Here is a 17,649-nt window from a genome sequence, read left to right as displayed (position 1 = left end):
CACTACAGAGAATTATCATCTGACCCAAATGGTCAAGAGTGTCAGTTTAGAGACCCTGATCCAGGGCACTCGTGCCTGAGGTGGAGCAGAGAAAAGAGTGGAGATGAAATTGAGAATTGAGAGATGAAGGTGGGAGATAGATTGCGTTCACCAATTTTGAAGTTGCCAAGAATGACAGTCAGCAAGTGCTGAAGCTTCCAGTGAATGAGGGGAGTGAGCAGGACATCGGGAGGTGATGCTAAAAGAAGAGGGGGCAGTTGATGACAGTCTGATGTCGTGTGCTTCGGTGCAGGTGGGGATTTTGAAGCAGAAAATGGAGAAATGATATGGAAGTGCCACTAGGGGGTAACTCGTTGTCCTGAGGTTCCTGGGATTCGGGAGGAACAAAATCTTCCTCTTGATCAAACTACAGGGGACACTCAGGACTCAGATCTAGAAACTGAAGGGAACTTTAAGAGTCATGGTTATGTTTCTTTTTCAAGAGTTCTTTATTTCAGCATTAAACAAAAGTGATGTAGAATTTCCTGACTCATAACAGGTTCAGTGGAGGCACAGGTGTAATTTATAGCACAGCACTAGTGCCTTTGGAAGACTATATTCAGGATGGATTTCTCTTTCCAGACAGTGATTTTGGACGCCTCCGGCTAGGCTGTTTGGTGTCAAGTATTATAGAACTATGGTTCTCAAGGTGTGGTCCCCAAACCAATAGCATCAGCACCACTGGAGAATTTGTTAGATGCAAATTCTTGAGCTCTACCCTTGACCCACTGAATCAGAGGTTATGGGGTTGGGGCCCAGCAACCTGTACTTTATCCACCCGCTAGGTGACTCTGATGCACACTAAAGTTTGAAAATCACTGATATACATGTAAACATTTGTGGGTGATTAAAGGGGAGAAGAAAACTACTTATTGAGTGCCTACTTTAATCCAAAGGCTTCGTATACCTAATATAATTTAATCTTAACAAGAGCCCAGAGAGGTAGGTATTATTATTGCATTCTTTTTATTGTGGTAATATAAATATATAAGATACGATTCACCATCTTAACCATTTTTAAATATACAATTCAGTGATTACAGTTACAAAATTGTGCAACTCACATCACTATCCATCCCCAGAACTCTTTCATCACCCCAAGCAGAAACTCTGTAATGATTAAATAATAACTTCCCATTTCCCCTATCTCCCCCAGCCCTACGTAACCTCTATGTTACTTTCTGTCTCTCTGAACTTGTCAATTCTAGATACTTCATATAAGTGGAATCATACAGTATTTGTCATTTTTGTATCTGGCTTATTTCACTTGACATGTTTTCAGAATTCATCCATGTGGTAGCATGTATCAGAACTTAATTCCTTCTTAAGGCTGAGTAATAATTCCATTGTATGTACATTTTGTTTATCCATTCATCTGTCGATGGGCACTTGGGTTGTTTCCATCTTTTAGCTATTGTGAATAATGCTGCAACAAACGTTGATTTACGAGTATCTGTTTGAGGCCCTGTTTTCAACTCTTTTGTGTTATCCCGTGTTTCTAAATGACAAAACTAAGGCTCAGACCAAGCAAAGTGTCTCAGGCTAGGAAGTGGAACAGCTGGGCCAGTCTGATGCCAAAGCTCCTCCCACCCAACGCCACTGTGAGGGCGCGGGGCCCGTCTCCCACCATGCCAGCCGCTTTCTGGTGTTCTTTATGACTTTAGCGTGTGTATGTGTTCCTCATCGTTCTTGTTTTTCTCTTCCTTGAAGGATCCTAGCTCCACAAGTGCTTCCAGGAAAACTCTGCCAGAAATAAGCCGAATTAGCCAGTCCATGTCAGAAAAATGGATAGCATTGAAAAGAAGGAGTACCGAAGAGGCAAAAAGGTGGCTCTGTCTGATACATTATAAACCACTTTTATCTGGTGCTGAAGCCTTGGTTGTTTTATCCTAGACATAAGAAAGAGGGTGTGGCTTTGTGGTGAAGGTTATTGCATTTCGACCATGATTCTCTCCCACCACCTCTTAATTTGAATAGACCATTGATGTATTTATTCATTCATCTTTTATTTAATATAAATAAGAGTTATATTAAGGACACATGGTATCTCAGGCACCTTGTTAAGTGAGGGAGATGCAGGAGTGAATCAAAAAAGCTCACAAAGCCTTCAGTAAGATGAACTGTTTGCATATCTTCACTCTGGAGTTCCACGAGATTTGGTCTTCAGAGGGATGGATTTTACTTACATCTAGATGACTTGAACAAATCAAGTACAAAGGGTTTTGGTGAGATTTAGCTATAATATACATGAAGTATATCTAGAATTTGGGAGACTCTTAAGTGAATAGTTATTTTCATTGATAATGATTCCACACTCTCAGTTATTTTTTCAGACACAGTAAGACAAAAGGAAACATGCTTTATAGTATGTTGTGACTTAACCCTCGTTTTTTACTTTTGCAGTGAAATGAGAATAATATTTTCATCTCCTGCTTGTCTGACTGCGAGTTTTTTAAAGCAAAGGTAATATTTATATGAGATTTACTTTCCTTTAAAACACTGGGGAATATTTAAAATGAAATGTTTCTAGTCAGTTAGTTTAATTTGTGGGGTTTTTTAATCTATGTACAAATAGTCCAAAATAGAGAACTCTGTAGGTTGTTACAGAATTTTTCCATTCTGTAAAATAATTTTCTATTAGACCACTATAAGCTGTAATTCCTAATTAACATTGTTTACTTCTTCTGCACTGCCTTACTCTGTCATTTGATTAGAAGGAACGGTGTTAAAATTTTAAGGATCTTTGTGTCTACAAGTGATCAGCTAAATGTAATATTGCTTTAGTACTTAGAAGCCAAGGGTACACTTTGTAATTCTTACTGTGTGGGATCAATATGGAAAACTCACTACTATAGGGGGAAAATCTAATTTCACTCCTATTTGGTTTAACACTTGGTCTGATCTAATAGTTGAAAAACAATTCCTTTAATGCTCAATATTTCATATTCTGTTTCTGCCGCTTCCTTCGAGCTCTCCAATGTGACACCTGGTGTAAAAGGGGGGAGGAGGAATCACAGTGTAGAGGGCTTCCAGGCTGCCCTCTGCCTTCTCTGAAGGCTGGAGCCCTGCTGATCTGTCTGCAGCTGGTGTAACTCATTTTGGTCTCCCTCCTGGTCAGGTCCTGTCCCTACCTTGTTAACTTGGCCTCAAGTTTGCTCACTGGTTCAGAAGATGATGGTACACATCTTGCCCCCTTTTGGCAACTGGGTGGTTCTCACTTAACCCCTGTTGCTGTTCCTTGCTCCTGCACAACCCCTGCTGCGTTCTAAGTCAGCTTGGGGGACTAGAGCAGTGGTCCCCAACCTCTTAGGCACCAGGGACTGGTTTCATAGAAGACAGTTTTTTTGACAGGAGGCGGAGCTCAGATGGTAATGCCAGTGATGGGGAGTGGCTGTAGATACAGATGGAGCTTTGCTCACTTACCCACCACTCACTTCCTGCTGTGTGGCCTGGTTCCTGACAGGCCATGGACTAGAACCGATCCACGGCCCAGGGGTCAGGGGCCACAGGTCTAGAGGAGCTGCTGGATCCCAACGGCATCACTGCAGGCTAATCCTTACTGCATGTAGGAGAATCTTTCTCCAAGAAGAATACCATCTTTCTAAAGTGGGAAAGTAACCCTGCTCACTTCCCAGGAGTGAGGAACTCGTGGATGCCAAAGGCTGCAAAGGAGAATATATTGTAAGGGGAAACTGATGGAACTTTGTTTTAGTACTTGAATAAATATTTCAGCCCTACTATTACTATTGATCAGTTAATTCAGCAAGCATAAAACATTTCTTGATAATGAATTATGAAAAAAATTGTTAGACTTATCACACACTGGCTCCTTGAATATCACCAAAGCAACCTGTTGAAAAGGCAGGCCAAGGAGAACACCTGGACAGAGCTTTGGTAGTGTTTCTGAGAGGGACTACCAGGTCAGAATTTATTGAGACTTGGAAGTTTGGCTTAAGGCAAGTGTTTCAGTGTGGAAGGGGAAGGCTGGGGGATGGATTAGGATTGGGTAAATGTACAACAGTCTGTGGCCAGTGGAAATAGCAAGGCAAGGGTTTTGAGGAAAGGGATTCAAAGAGCCTTAGGGCACAAACTGTTGATGCCTTCCATTGAAGAATTAAGAGATCTTTCAGGAAATGCCTATAATGAACAATCAAGCCATTTGCAGTAAAGTTTCCTGGAATAGTAAAGCTGTGCTAATGAAAAGGGTGGAATTGCAGAGTTCTGTAAATATAAATGGTAAGGTATGTGGGTGGTAGGTAGTTTCAGTTATCAGTGTGCAAGCTGAGTGTGGGGGTAGATGCTTTCAATTCTCAGACCCCAGCATATAAAATTTGCTAATATTCTATTCAGGAGGCTGTGGTGGAAGGGTCGTTTGAGCCCAGGAGTTCGAGGCTGCAGTGAGCTATATTGCACCACTGCATTCCAGCCTGGGTGACAGAGCAAGACCCCATCTCTTAATAATAATAAAAAATAAAAAATTGTTAAATATTGTAGCCCAAATGATGTAACTACTATAGAGATAATAAATTGTAACCTACTCTCTTTTTAAGAAGGAGCATGTAAAATTTATAAATATTTTTATGTCAAGAAAGTTGATTATTTTGAAAGGAGACAAGCTTTAAGAAAAAAGTTTATCTTATATGTAATAAAATAAAACAACAAATGACATGGGAAGTTTAGAAATATCCCTTTCCACATGTTTATAGTTTATTTATGTATTTTTTATTTCTTGTTTCCAAAGAGGACCTGGAGAAGTGCCTTCCATCCATGTGGACTTACCAATGGCAAGAGATACATTCAGGAAGTTAACTGAAAAGGAATGGATTTCTTCCATGGTAATAGCCAATACTTACCTGAGAAGTAGAACAATACAATTTCTTTACAGAAACAAATACGATTACACTTTAATTTTATTGAGAGCTGGGTGAGAGGGGGCTACGATTGGGGCTGGAGTATGTACATATAAGTCGTATTCATTATGCAGTTACTATATTCCAGGTTCTTCATTTGGTGCTGGCATTTTTTTTTTTATCAAACTCTTAAATGTATAATGGATTCAAGATTTTTATTTTCAATATGAGAAAACAAGTGCCTAAGAGGTAGATAATCTCTAGCATGTTTGAAAAGAGTGTGGGTTTGGGAAGCAGGATAACCTTATCCTGCACGAAGAGATAAGCCCGTTCTCTATTTCGAGATGAATTTCTGTTACTGATTCATCCCTTCTCTTTGGATCACATTTTCTTTACCTATAAGTTGAGTTCATCTTTAAAATCTATTTCAATTTAACATTCTGTGATTCTAGGTTGTATTGGGAGGAAAACTTTTCCTCTACCAACTTAGGTTTCAGTTTGGGGGGAGGTCCTGCAAATTAACAATAGATTAACTGGATGTGTTAGTACTTTTGGGGCTACTATAACTGAATACCACAGACAGGGTGGCTTAAACAGCAGACATTTATTTCTCACAGTTCCGGAGGCTGGGAAGTCCAAGATCAAGGCAGCAACCAGTTCAAAGTCTGGTGAGGGCCTGCTTGTTGGTTCATTGAGGACCATGTTTTCACTGTGTCCACACGTGGCAGAAAAGGCAAGGACTCTCTCTGGAGTCTCTTTTGAAAGACACTAATCCCATTCAAGAGGGCTCCACCCTTGTGACGTAATCACCTATCAAAGGCCCCACCTCTCACTACCATCCCATTGGGGGTCAGGATTTCAACATATGAATTGTGAGGGAACACATTCAGTCTGTCGCCCAAGAGATAAGAAAACACGTTTATTCACTGCCATGTGGGAGCATTCAGATGAAGAGGCTCCCTGAACAGCTAAGGGTAAGGGTTTCCACACCAAATTCATAGAGGAAAGGGAATGGAGGAGAAAGGGATTCTACGGGAAGAAGAGATGGGTTTTTATGAGGACAAATGGGAGGTATGACAGTTTGTGGTATTTGTTTATACAATTTCTTATCCAGGTATTATACAAGCGGTCTGAGTGATTGGTCTCCTTTTTTGGCAATGAGGCTCCCTGAGAGGGGGGATTTACGGCAGCTTCATTGTCAAAAGGCAATAGTCAGATAAGCGAAGCTCCAAAAAGGCTTATTCTACATCAGCTGTATCTCAAATGTCTTCAGTTTGAAATAATCTTTATACCATTTTGATGAGTCTGAGTGGGTCCCTACATTCAGGGAAAGGGAATGTGTAGTAGATACTCCATTTTCAAGATGAAGTAAGATAGCAGATGTTATGAAGTATATTTTTTAAGTGAATTTATTTAGGTGACACAGGAGATAACTTGGGGTGCTATTCTCTGTGTGAGTTCTCAGGAACATTAGTTTCATGGAAAGCTCCATGAAAAAGGGTTTTTAATAAAAAAACTTTTGGGAACACTGCATACTCTTATGGAGTCATGATGAACATCAGTAAATCAAAGATTTTATGATGTCATATACTAAAAGAAATCTTTTTTGACCCTATTTTTCTTGGAGTTATTTGACTTTGTGATGTTATTTTCCCACATGATACCTATTGGCATTCCACAGAAATCATGTTCTGCTAGGCACGTGAAAAAACAAATTGTAAGAATATTAATGTAATAAAAACAACACATTGTACTTAACAGTTTATCGTTGCACAGATCATCTTATTTAACCCCTTATGACATGTAGGAGCAAACACTATAGTTAACAGAGTGTAGATCTATTGTGTAGAATAAATAATGCTAACTGCTGTAACAAACAACTTCCAAATCTCAGCGGCTTACTACAATAAAGATTTCCCCACATCATAGTCCAACCAGGATTGGAGGTAGGAGGCACCTCTGCACAGATTCGTTCATGGGTGACTCAGGCTTCTTCTTTCCGGAGTCCCTGGACCTTGGGGGCGTAAAATCCTTGGCTGGATCTTTTGTGTTGGTTGGCAGAGAAGGAAAGACAGAGAGTATGGAAAATCCAATGAGAGGTTTTAGTGGCCGTGCCTAGAAGTGTTCCATTCACCTTCACCCACATAGGTGAGCTGGGACTCAGTCACATGGCCCCAACTAACTGCAGAGGAGGCTGGGGAATGCCATCTTCCTGATACCAGACTTCAGGTTCTCGGTCCCTGAGTCAATAGAAATTGGCACGAGACCAGAAAGATGTAAGCAGGCAAGACTTTTACTAGGGCTCTTTGTTTAAACAAAAAGGGAGACAGTGCTGGTTACGGGGCAACCAGCCTGGCTCTCTGAACAAAGGGCTGGGGAACTTTTATGAGGTTGTAAAGAGGGAGGGAGGTGTCCATTCTGAAGTCATCACACGTAGAGGCGGGGTTCTGTTGGCGGCTGTACACTTGGTGGTCATGCTTCTTTGTGTGTGACATGTATCATTTGCATTTTAAACCTTCACCCCTGTGTGCGATTTTTAGCATTAAAATGAGATTACAATGAGGGAAAATTCAGGTTAAGGTCAGTATAGGGGCGCTTTTCTGGCTTGAGGCAGTTAGATCCAGATAGGTCTAGTTTCTTTGCAACTAAGTTCCTTGTCAGCTGGTGTCAGCATCTTGCCTCAGTGGAAGTAATGGAAGACATTGCTCAGGAGACACAGTTTGACCCCTCGTTATATGGGTATGGGCTGAATTCCAGTGGCTAGGACGTCACTTTTTTTTTTCTTTTCCACAGTTAATTAGGCTGGGCCATGCTGCCCCGGGTTGCCTCCCTTGGTCAAAAGTGAGGCCCAAGCCCTGTCCCTATATTGTCTCATTCCTGTGACCCCAGGAGGAAAGTGAAACAGGGTTGGTGAGGGAAACCTATGGCATTTTCTCTGCTGTGGTAGGTTTTAGGTCAGGTAGACCTAGATTTAGATTCCTGATCTGTCGTTTTCTAGTTGAATGACCTCCTTCCTCTGACTTCCTCTAAGTCTTTGCTTCCTCATCTGTGAAAACAAGGTAAAAAACAAAGAAAGCCAAAACGACCTTACATGATTATTCATAAGACTAAATCTAATGATTTGCGTAAGATCCCCTAACACATGATAAGTACTCAATGAATGCTTAAACAAATATAAATAATACCATACAAATTACTTCCCACTACTATTTTTTTATATGTTCTATTTTAGAAGTTTACCTGTGGGTGAAAAAATAGTACAAAAATTCACAACTGTTAATATTTCTGCTCTGAAACGTTTCTAGTTATATATAAGAAAACGCAAAGGGAAGAAATGGATGGGGTGTGTATTTGAGGGTAACAGCTCCTCCTTTTAGAAAGAGGAAGACTAGTGTAACCTGTAGACAACATTGCTTTTGGAAGGCCTTGTTTTCCTTTTGAATCCATGATGTCCATGCACATGTGATTTCACTTCATTTCCTTCACACAGCCCGATATAAAGTGGGGAAGATGGTTTTCACATACTATCTCAGAAGCGTTTGGGATGGAAAGAGTGATGGAGCTTCATCAGTAGGTTTAAGAATGACAGAATGATCATTCCAGCTCAAACATGGTGGAATGAAACCCTGGTCCCACAGCTTGTTTCTCCTAATACTCTGCATCTGATATATCCTGAATCTTTCCCTGACCGTGTTTTGACCACAGATAACTGCATGTCTCAAGGATGATCTGCTCAGAGCTCTTCCATGCCGCTCTCCACACCAAGAAGCTTTGTCAGTTTTCCTTCTGCTCCCAGAATGTCCTGTGATGCATGAGTGTAAGAACTGGGAGAGCCTGGTGGTGCCATTTGCAGTAGCTGTTGGTAAAATGAGTGACCAATCTTTACGAGTCCTGAGTAAGTTTCATGTCATTTTATCTGTACTCTTAATATAGAATCACTGTCTGATATAGAAGTTTTGGCAAATTTTAGATAGAAGATTTCAAAATACACAGGTATTTGTATACGTGGATATGTGAATTGTTGAGAAGATTAACCTAAAGCTACGATAATCATTACTCTCATCATACAAAGCAGGTGTAGTTCTTAGGCTTGGATGTGGCTTTGACATTAGAGTTTGATAATTACAGAGTATTCAGTCAAAATAAATCCATACTTTAAAACTTTTTGCTCATATTGGCTTGCAACTTTAGACATTTTGACCAGAGATGGTGAAAAACGAATGTTCAATTTTGTCTTATTATTGTTTATTTTATTCAATACTATGGAATGTCCTTTTACAATTTTCAGCTAATGTTGAGAAGTCCAGTGATTACCCAATAACCCAATGTGGTACAGGTGTTTATATACCCTTCTACATAGGGGAAAAGTAGATGGAAAATGTAAACAGTTCTTTTGAGGGATAGTAAATGATTATTTGGGAGAATGAATGGACCTAGGAGATAGAAATTAATTTGTAGGTGATTCACTTTAGAATTTGAATGAGCCTAAGAGGCAGACATTATCTTTTGAAAAAGTGCATCCAGATGGGGTCACATTCCTCAGTCTTATTTACTATGACAGATAGTGAAATTTTAGGGAGATGATGAAAGGCAATTATCTTCTCTTTGGTGGGTCCAGTCCTAGGCTAGGTAAGGGATTATCAGAAAAAATCTGTCAGCCATGGTGGCTCACACCTGTAATCCCAGCACTTTGGGAGGCAAAGGCAGGAGGATCCCTTGATGCCAGGAATTGAACACCAGCCTGGGCAACATAGTAAGACCCTCATCTCTACAACAAAATTTTAAAAATTAGCCAGCCATGATGGTGTGTCCCTGTAGTCCCAGCTACTTGGGAGGTGGAGGGGGGAGGATGGCTTCAGTCCAGGAGTTTGAGTTTGCAATGAGTGATGGTGACACTACTGCACTCTAGCCTGGGCAACAGAGTGAAACCTTGTCTCAAAACAAAAACAAAACAAAAAGAAAAAAGCTTCTGTCAGCATCTGCTGACCTTCAAGGGCCTTTAATTTAAAATAATCAACATACCAGGGTGCCATGTTTTGGGGTGAAATTCCCTGGGCTCCTTCACTTAAGAGGTACAGAGGATACGTACAATGAAATATAAGCCACCCAGTTCCCCTCCCAGAGGTGGTTATGTTACCAAAAGTTCAGGAATTGCCCCGAGCCTACATCAGAAGAAAGAGGACAAGTGGTTTGAGGAGAGGGACAGGGAGGTTTATTAATTTTTCGGCAAATGAGGAGGATGGAGACTCTCATCTTAAAGTGCTATTGTCTTAACTATAAGCAGAAATACAGAGCTTTTGTTTTATTTATTTTTTTGAGACAGAATCTCCCTCTGTTGCCCAGGCTAGAGTGCAGTGGTGCCATCATAGCTCACTGCAACCTCAAACTCCTGGGCTCAAGTGATCCTCCTGCCTCAGCCTCCCAAGTAGCTAGAACTACAGCCATGCACCATGATGCCTGGCTAATTTTTCTGTTGCTTGGATAATTTTTCTATTTTTAGTAGAGATGGGGTCTTGCTCTTGCTCAGGCTGGTCTCGAACTCCTGACCTCAAGCAATCCTCTCACCTCGGCCTCCCAGAGTGCTAGGATTACAGGTGTGAGCCACCACACCCAGCCAGAAATACAGAGCTTTTAAAGGGAGGATTTTCAGGCTATCACTGTTTACCTATAGTTGATGGTTCTGATCCATCTCATCTCTGAGGAAGACAATTTCATGATCTCTGCCCAGACAATTCTGCTGAGCCATCTCCTTTGGTACAATTAACAAAGGACACTCCCCTGCCTCTCTGATTACTGGCCTCAGGCAGAAGTCACTAGATTTTTTTTTTTTTGAAAATCAACTTAAGGTTTATTTTTATTTATTTATTTTTTTTCATCTTATTGTTATGAGGGATACAGAATTGCAGGTTACATACGTTGCCCATGTACTGCCTTTCCCCCCAAGTCAGAGCTCCAGGCATGTCCGTTCCCCAGGTCGTGCGCATTGCACCCATCAGGTAGGTATATGTCCCTCCCCCCCACCCCCCCCTTCCCGAGTCAGCACCTTCAAGTGTTACCACTCCCCAAACGGTGCGCAATGCACTCATTGTGTAGGCATACCCCCATCCCCTCCCCCACCCCCCACCTCAGTCTGATATCCGATTGGTGTCGTTCCTAGATGTGTATTTGGGTGATGTTCAGGGAAACCAATTTTCTGGTGAGTACATGTGATGCTTGTTTTTCCATTCTTGGGATACTTCACTTAATATAATGGGTTCCAACTCTCTCCAGGAGAACCATAGAGATGTCGTATCTTCATCATTCTTTATAGCTGAGTAATATTCCATGGTATACATATACCACAGTTTACTAATCCAATCATGTATTGATGGGCATTTGGGTTGTTTCCACATCTTTGCTATTGTGAATTGTGCTGCTATAAACATTCAGGTACATGTGTCTTTGTTACAGAATGACCTTTTTTCCTTTGGGTATATGCCCAGTAGTGGGATTGCTGGGTCAAATGGCAGGTCTACTTGAATCTGTTTAAGATACCTCCATAATGCTTTCCACAGGGGTTGCACTAGTTTGCAGTCCCACCAGCAGTGTATTAGTGTTCCTGTCTCTCCACACCCACGCCAACATGTGTTGTTTTGGGGTTTTTGATAAAGGCCATTCTCACTGGGGTTAAGTGATATCTCATTGTGGTTTTGATTTGCATTTCTCTGATGATTAGGGATGTTGAGCATTTTTTCATATGTTTGTTAGCCATTCTTATATCTTCTTTCAAGAAGTTTCTATTCATGTCATTTGCCCACTTTTTGATAGGGTTGCTTGATTTTTTTCTTGCTGATTTTCCTGAGTTCTAAATAGATTCTTGTTATCAGTCCTTTATCTGATGTGTAGTATGCAAAAATTTTTTCCCATTCTGTAGGTGGTCTGTTTATTCTCGTGACTGTTTCTTTGGCTGTGCAGAAGCTTTTTAATTTAATCATGTCCCATTCATTTATTTTTGTTGCTGCTGTGATGGCCTTAGGGGTCTTCTTCATAAATTCTTTGCCTAGGCCAATGTCTGTAAGAGTCTTTCCTACATTTTCTTCTAGAATTCTGATTGTATCACGCCTAAGGTTTAAGTCTGTTATCCACCGTGATTTGATTTTTGTGAGAGGTGAAAGCTGTGGGTCCTGTTTCAGTCTTCTACATGTGGCTAACCAATTCTCCCAGCACCATTTATTGAATAGGGATTCTTGTCCCCAGAGTATATTCTTTCCCGCTTTGTCAAAAATTAGGTGACTATATGAGGATGGTTCTATATTTGGATTTTCTGTTGAGAAGTCACTAGATTTTTGGAATCTCTACTCAATCTGCTTTTCATATGTCTGGGTAATACTGTTTTAATTACGTTGGCTTGACAGTTCATTTTAACATTTAATAGATTTGTTTTCTGAGAATTATCCTTTAAAGCTACCAAATCCAGCTTGCAATCTCAATAGCATTAAAATATAGTTATTGGCTATTTTGAAAAGTATACATTCATATGTACCACATGTATATAAAATCTGAAAACGTAGATAATATTATTTTATTTTTTACAGATTAAAAATATCCTTGATGACACTGTACGTGCATGTATGTGTATTCACCTATGTATGTTTTCAGACTTTATAGATACCCTGTAAAGTTGTCAGTTTGGAAATCATGAAGTCAACCCATTAAGCATAAATGTGAATGATCAACAAATTTCTTTATTTCCTGAATTTGAGCTTTTAATTCTAATGGTACTTAATCAGGGGGGAAAATTTCCATATCTGTGAGTAGTAAGTGTTGCCCAGGATATCCCCATGGGTTATGCCTTCAGAAATGGAAAATACTATTTATTTCCTACATGAAAGAATGTAGTAGAAACTGAGGGATTTGGGAGACAGGAGGAAAAAACCATACTTACCATGACTGACTTTACACCCCTCAGAGAAGTGCTGGGCATCTTTGCAAAAATCTTCTCTGAACGCACTGGTCCAGATGCTTAAAGCTGCCATTGTGTATCAGCTGGTTTATTGGACCAATCAGAATTACAGTCAGAATACCTGCAATGTGAAAGCTCTCCTCGGAGTGATGAAAGACGTGCACAAGGTAAGTGTTTATCTAAAGGAATGTAGATACCATTTCATTAAATCAAAATCCCCTAAGTCTCAGCCAACTGGAGTTTTTAAGAAGTCAAATAGAAATGAGGAGTCTATTTTTTTAAAAAGTAATACATAGAAGGGAAATGTTTATCATAAAATAATTAGGTATTTAAAAACTTTATGATGTCTTTTTTTTTTTTTTGGAGACAGAGTCTCGCTATGTTGCCCTGGCTAGAGTGCTGTGGTGTCAGCCTAGCTCACAGCAACCTCAAACTCCGGGGGTCAAGCAATCCTTCTGCCTCAGCCTCCTGAGTAGCTGGGACTACAGGCATGTGCCACCATGCCTGGCTAATTATTTCTATATATTTTTAGTTGTTTGGCTAATTTCTTTCTATTTTTGGTAGAGACGGGGGTCTCGCTCTTGCTGAGGCTGGTCTCAACTCCTGACCTCGAGCAATCCTCCCGCCTCAGCCTCCGAGAGTGCTAGGATTACAGGCGTGAGCCACTGTGCCCGGCCCATTTTTCATTCTTGATATTAGTTATTTGTGCTTTTTTTTTTTGGATCAGCCTTACCAGAACATTGTGGGTTTGTTTTTTTTTTTAAATCAACCTTTTCATTTGTTGATCCTTTTCATGTACAATTGTTTATTTCCTTAGTTTATATTCTTAAATTTCTTATTTCCTGCCTTCTATCATTTGAATTCATTTGATGTCATGGAGATGTATTTAGATCATTGATTTTCAAGCATTACTTCCTCTGGGAAGCCTTCTGGAACCCTTTAAGTCCTTCCCCAATCAGAAACTGTATCCCAGATGCCTGGTTCCTTCTTGTTTTTACCTATTAGACCACGAGTTGACAGTCTACACCCATGGGCAGCCTCCTATTTTTGTAAATGAAGTTTTATTGGAACATATTCACATTCATTTGTTTACATGTTATCTATTGACTGGTTTTGTGCTAAATGGCACATAAAAGGGCAGAGTTGAATAGTTGCAACAGAAACTATATTGTCCCATGCCCAAAATCTATTATGTGGATTTAAGAAAGAGTTTTGCTGACTGTTGCATTAGACAATAAACTGTGTATAAACCAGGACTATTTTTATCTAATGGTTTGTCCCATGCTTGACAAAATAGTGTGTGCCAGATTAATATTTATCACTTAATAGAGAAAGTGAATTTGTCAAAAGTAACCTGGATTTTTATGGTGTTTTATTCTTAAGATCTAGAAACTATTTCCAATAAGCCTATGCCTTAAGAATTAGTTTATTAATTCTCACTGCCAATATCTCATCTTTGACAATATTTCTTTATGAAAATTGAAGAAATCATAGGTCAGAAAATGGAAACTTTATAGAACTTTTTTTTTTTTTTTTTTTTTTTTTTGTTGAGACAGAGTCTCACTTTGTTGCCCAGGCTAGAGTGAGTGCCGTGGCGTCAGCTTAGCTCACAGCAACCTCAGACTCCTCGGCTTAAGCGATCCTACTGCCTCAGCCTCCCAAGTAGCTGGGACTATAGGCATGCGCCACTATGCCCGGCTAATTTTTTTTTATATAGATTTTTAGTTGTCCATATATAATGTCTTTCTATTTTTAGTAGAGACGGGGTCTCGCTCAGGCTGGTCTCGAACTCCTGACCTTGAGCGATCCACCCGCCTCGGCCTCCCAGAGTGCTAGGATTACAGGCGTGAGCCACCGCGCCCGGCCTATAGAACTTTTTATCATTGGCAAATATGTTCAGTTTAAAGAGCTCCATTCTGATTATCTATTTCATAGCCATATATATCTATATATCATAGATTTAATCATTTATTGGTAGAAAATGAAATTCACAGGTCATATTCTCTTTAAGGTAAACAAAGCTAACTCTCAACTACCAGAAAATACTTTCAACATAAATGAACTCCCCAACTTATTGGACTTTTATGCAGAGAGAAGCAGACTGTTCCTTCGGGATAGCAACCTGGTAAAAATAAAATTTTTATTTTCTTGGAAGTTTGTTTCTAGGCAATTTGGATTCTTAAAAACAGATTCCAAAAAGTATAGATAGAAATAATTTAAGGTGATAAAGTAAAGGAATGAAGTTTTTTCCTTGTTTTGAATTGTCAAAATTATTATCTGTTTATTTTTAGCTACCTGCAGAAAACCCCAGTCCTGTTATTTTCAGTGATTTTCCATTTATCTTTAATTTGCTCTCCAAAATGAAATTATTGCAAGCTGATTCACATTTAAAAATGCTGGTATGTATGCCCCAATTTTTGATTATGAAAAATTTCAAACATATGTAAAATAGAGATAATAGTGTAATGAGCCCTATCACCAAAATTCAGCAGTTATCAACATTTTGCCACACTTTCTTCATGTGTCACTTTTGTAGTTGTTACTGTTCTTGCAAGAGTATTTTAAAGCAAATCCCAGGCCCAATTTCTTTGAACCTCTCCATATTTCAGTGCGTTGTTTATGGTTGTCTCATTCTTGTTCATGCTTCGTGGGTGAGTCCAGGTGGTGACCACATGGTTCTATTTGACCAGGTCATCTCTTCTTTTGTTTCTGAGCCGTCTCTGTTTTTATTTTCCTGACATCCCTGGTAAAAGGAGAAAGTAGATTAAGTCTTTTCTTCCCAAACCCAACTTTCCCATAAGTTTCCCTTAAATAAAACTTTCCCTCTATGGTCTTTTCTTCAATAGCAGTGTTTTTCTCTGTCTAATCTGTCTCTTCTGTTAGTGAGTGGTTGAGATTTGAGTGGATAGCAGACCCAGGCAGGATGCACATTATGAAGGATTAGGAATGGTTTGAGGACAAGAAACTCTTACTTGTAGTTGTCATGAGTGAAGTTGGAAAGCTGACTTCGCAATCCTGCTCTCCAAAGGAGAGATGACGGACATAGTCAAAATTGTAAGCTCTAAACTGGGTTACCAATTCAAATGTGTACATGTAGAAAGGGAAAACCAATATAGAGAGAACTGGGGTGGAGAAGCTGGAAAATAAGATAAGATGCAGGTTTCTGGTCCAGCTCTTGGTTCGATAAAAGAAGGTACAGACACCTGTCCCTGCTGTAGCCAGTGGAGGACATTGCTGGCCACTGCCTGCCACTCAGAGCCATGGAACATGTTCCCAGTGGTCAGTATTGCTGGAGTGTCCCAGAGCTGCAGACTCCTTGGCTTCAGGAGGAGATGACCCACCACCAGAAAGGAGCAGAGATGTTCCATTGCCCTACAAACCTGGAGCTTCTCTCCAAAAAATCTTAAGGAAAAACAAGAAGAATCTAATAGAATCACACGTAAATTTCTCAGTATAGAGTGGTGGCAGAGTCTGGGGCAGAGATTTCCCAAACCCAAAGCCACATGCATGCTTCTCTGAGGTACTTGTAAAGAGTTAATGTGGGCAAACACCCAGCTTAGAAACCTGGAAGAGGATGGCTGTTATCCACTGGTCTTGCTGTCACTATTGCAGGACAGGCCCCAAGAGGGCTCCATTGGTTTACGAGTCCTAAATATCCCTTTATTGTCCTTGCAATATACCAGAAACCCTAGAGGAGTGCTGAAAGTCAAAGCAAGGATAGCAAGTCCAACACTAAGTTTCTAATCCTAAGGAGTTCAGCAGAAACAAGATCAAGGATTAGAGTAGTGAGCGAATGTTGAGAATTCAGAAAAGCTAACGAGACGTACTATTTAGGGTGGCCAGGAACAATGCTAGATGCAAAATGAGGCCACCTGTGGCATATTTTTAGAGATTTCCCATGCAAGTTGGGTGGATAGATCATAGTTATTTGAAAGAGGAGAGTGGATCTTCTCTGAGCAAGTTCTTTCCTCTCATCTTTTTCCTACAGCTAACATTATGCCTGAGCTCCACACTGCCCTTATATTTCTGAGGATTACAGCGCTAACACTCTGCTTCTTAAGACTGATGGGGGATGAAAATCTCAGCATGTTGAATACCAGCATGGCCTTTAAGGATCATGTTTACTATAACAAGTGATCTGAGAATGTTTTTAATTAACTTAGATGTTCATCCATGCTGACTAATCTCCTGTACACAATTCCTAGGTGCCATAGTTTCTTTGATCTTACAGTCACTTTATCTTCCATACTGTAGATATGTCCTTTTTCTTAAATAATTACAATGTGAGTATACATAGCAATGGCAAGGTTAAGTATATGCTACATGAAATATGTTTATTGGAAGTAATAAACGATCTCTGGGATTCCAGTTAGGTCAAAGGAGAAGCCAACTAAAATATTTCTTTTCTAGGGGTTAGAAAATACTGCATACCTGAGTTTGAGGCAAGTGATTCTGCAAAGAAAGGATGAATTTCCTCCCTCACCCAGATTTATACTTAGAGTCAGACGAAGTCACCTGGTTGAAGATGCTCTACGCCAGTTAAACCAAGCTGATGTGATTGACTTTTGGAAACTACTAGTGGTACAGTAAAAAGTCTCATTGAACATTTTTACTGGTGTGGGAGTTAAACTTTCATATAATGTAACATATTCTCTCTTAAAAGAGCCTGCACTTGCAACTATAATTATCAGTCTTAGGATTTCCAGAATTCTCCTCTTACCCTTCAGAGAACAACAATGAGATGCTTAATTGCACATTGGGTTATGAGTCAACTATTAATCTTAGTTACTATGGCTATGAAAATGCTGCATATTGAAA

At 39.9% G+C, this 17,649-nt stretch overlaps 1 protein-coding gene across 2 annotated transcripts in view; it reads left to right on the top strand.

Moving 5' to 3' along the window:
• HERC6 (HECT and RLD domain containing E3 ubiquitin protein ligase family member 6) overlaps window positions 1-17,649 on the top strand; it is a 45,805-nt gene that overhangs the window by 18,412 nt on the left and 9,744 nt on the right. The window contains exons 9-16 of one of the 2 annotated variants that reach the window (XM_069485357.1): window positions 1,750-1,865; window positions 2,443-2,502; window positions 4,781-4,874; window positions 8,595-8,784; window positions 12,838-12,998; window positions 14,843-14,956; window positions 15,123-15,230; window positions 17,242-17,412. In XM_069485357.1, the coding sequence (XP_069341458.1) occupies window positions 1,750-1,865; window positions 2,443-2,502; window positions 4,781-4,874; window positions 8,595-8,784; window positions 12,838-12,998; window positions 14,843-14,956; window positions 15,123-15,230; window positions 17,242-17,412 (1,014 nt within the window). The remainder of the gene's footprint in view (window positions 1-1,749; window positions 1,866-2,442; window positions 2,503-4,780; window positions 4,875-8,594; window positions 8,785-12,837; window positions 12,999-14,842; window positions 14,957-15,122; window positions 15,231-17,241; window positions 17,413-17,649) is intronic. The other variant, XM_069485358.1, reaches the window with a different exon arrangement.

The sequence above is a fragment of the Eulemur rufifrons genome, chromosome 13 (assembly GCF_041146395.1).
Source record: "Eulemur rufifrons isolate Redbay chromosome 13, OSU_ERuf_1, whole genome shotgun sequence".
In the NCBI taxonomy this organism is placed as follows: domain Eukaryota; kingdom Metazoa; phylum Chordata; class Mammalia; order Primates; family Lemuridae; genus Eulemur; species Eulemur rufifrons.
This window is presented reverse-complemented; position numbering and strand designations above follow the sequence as displayed.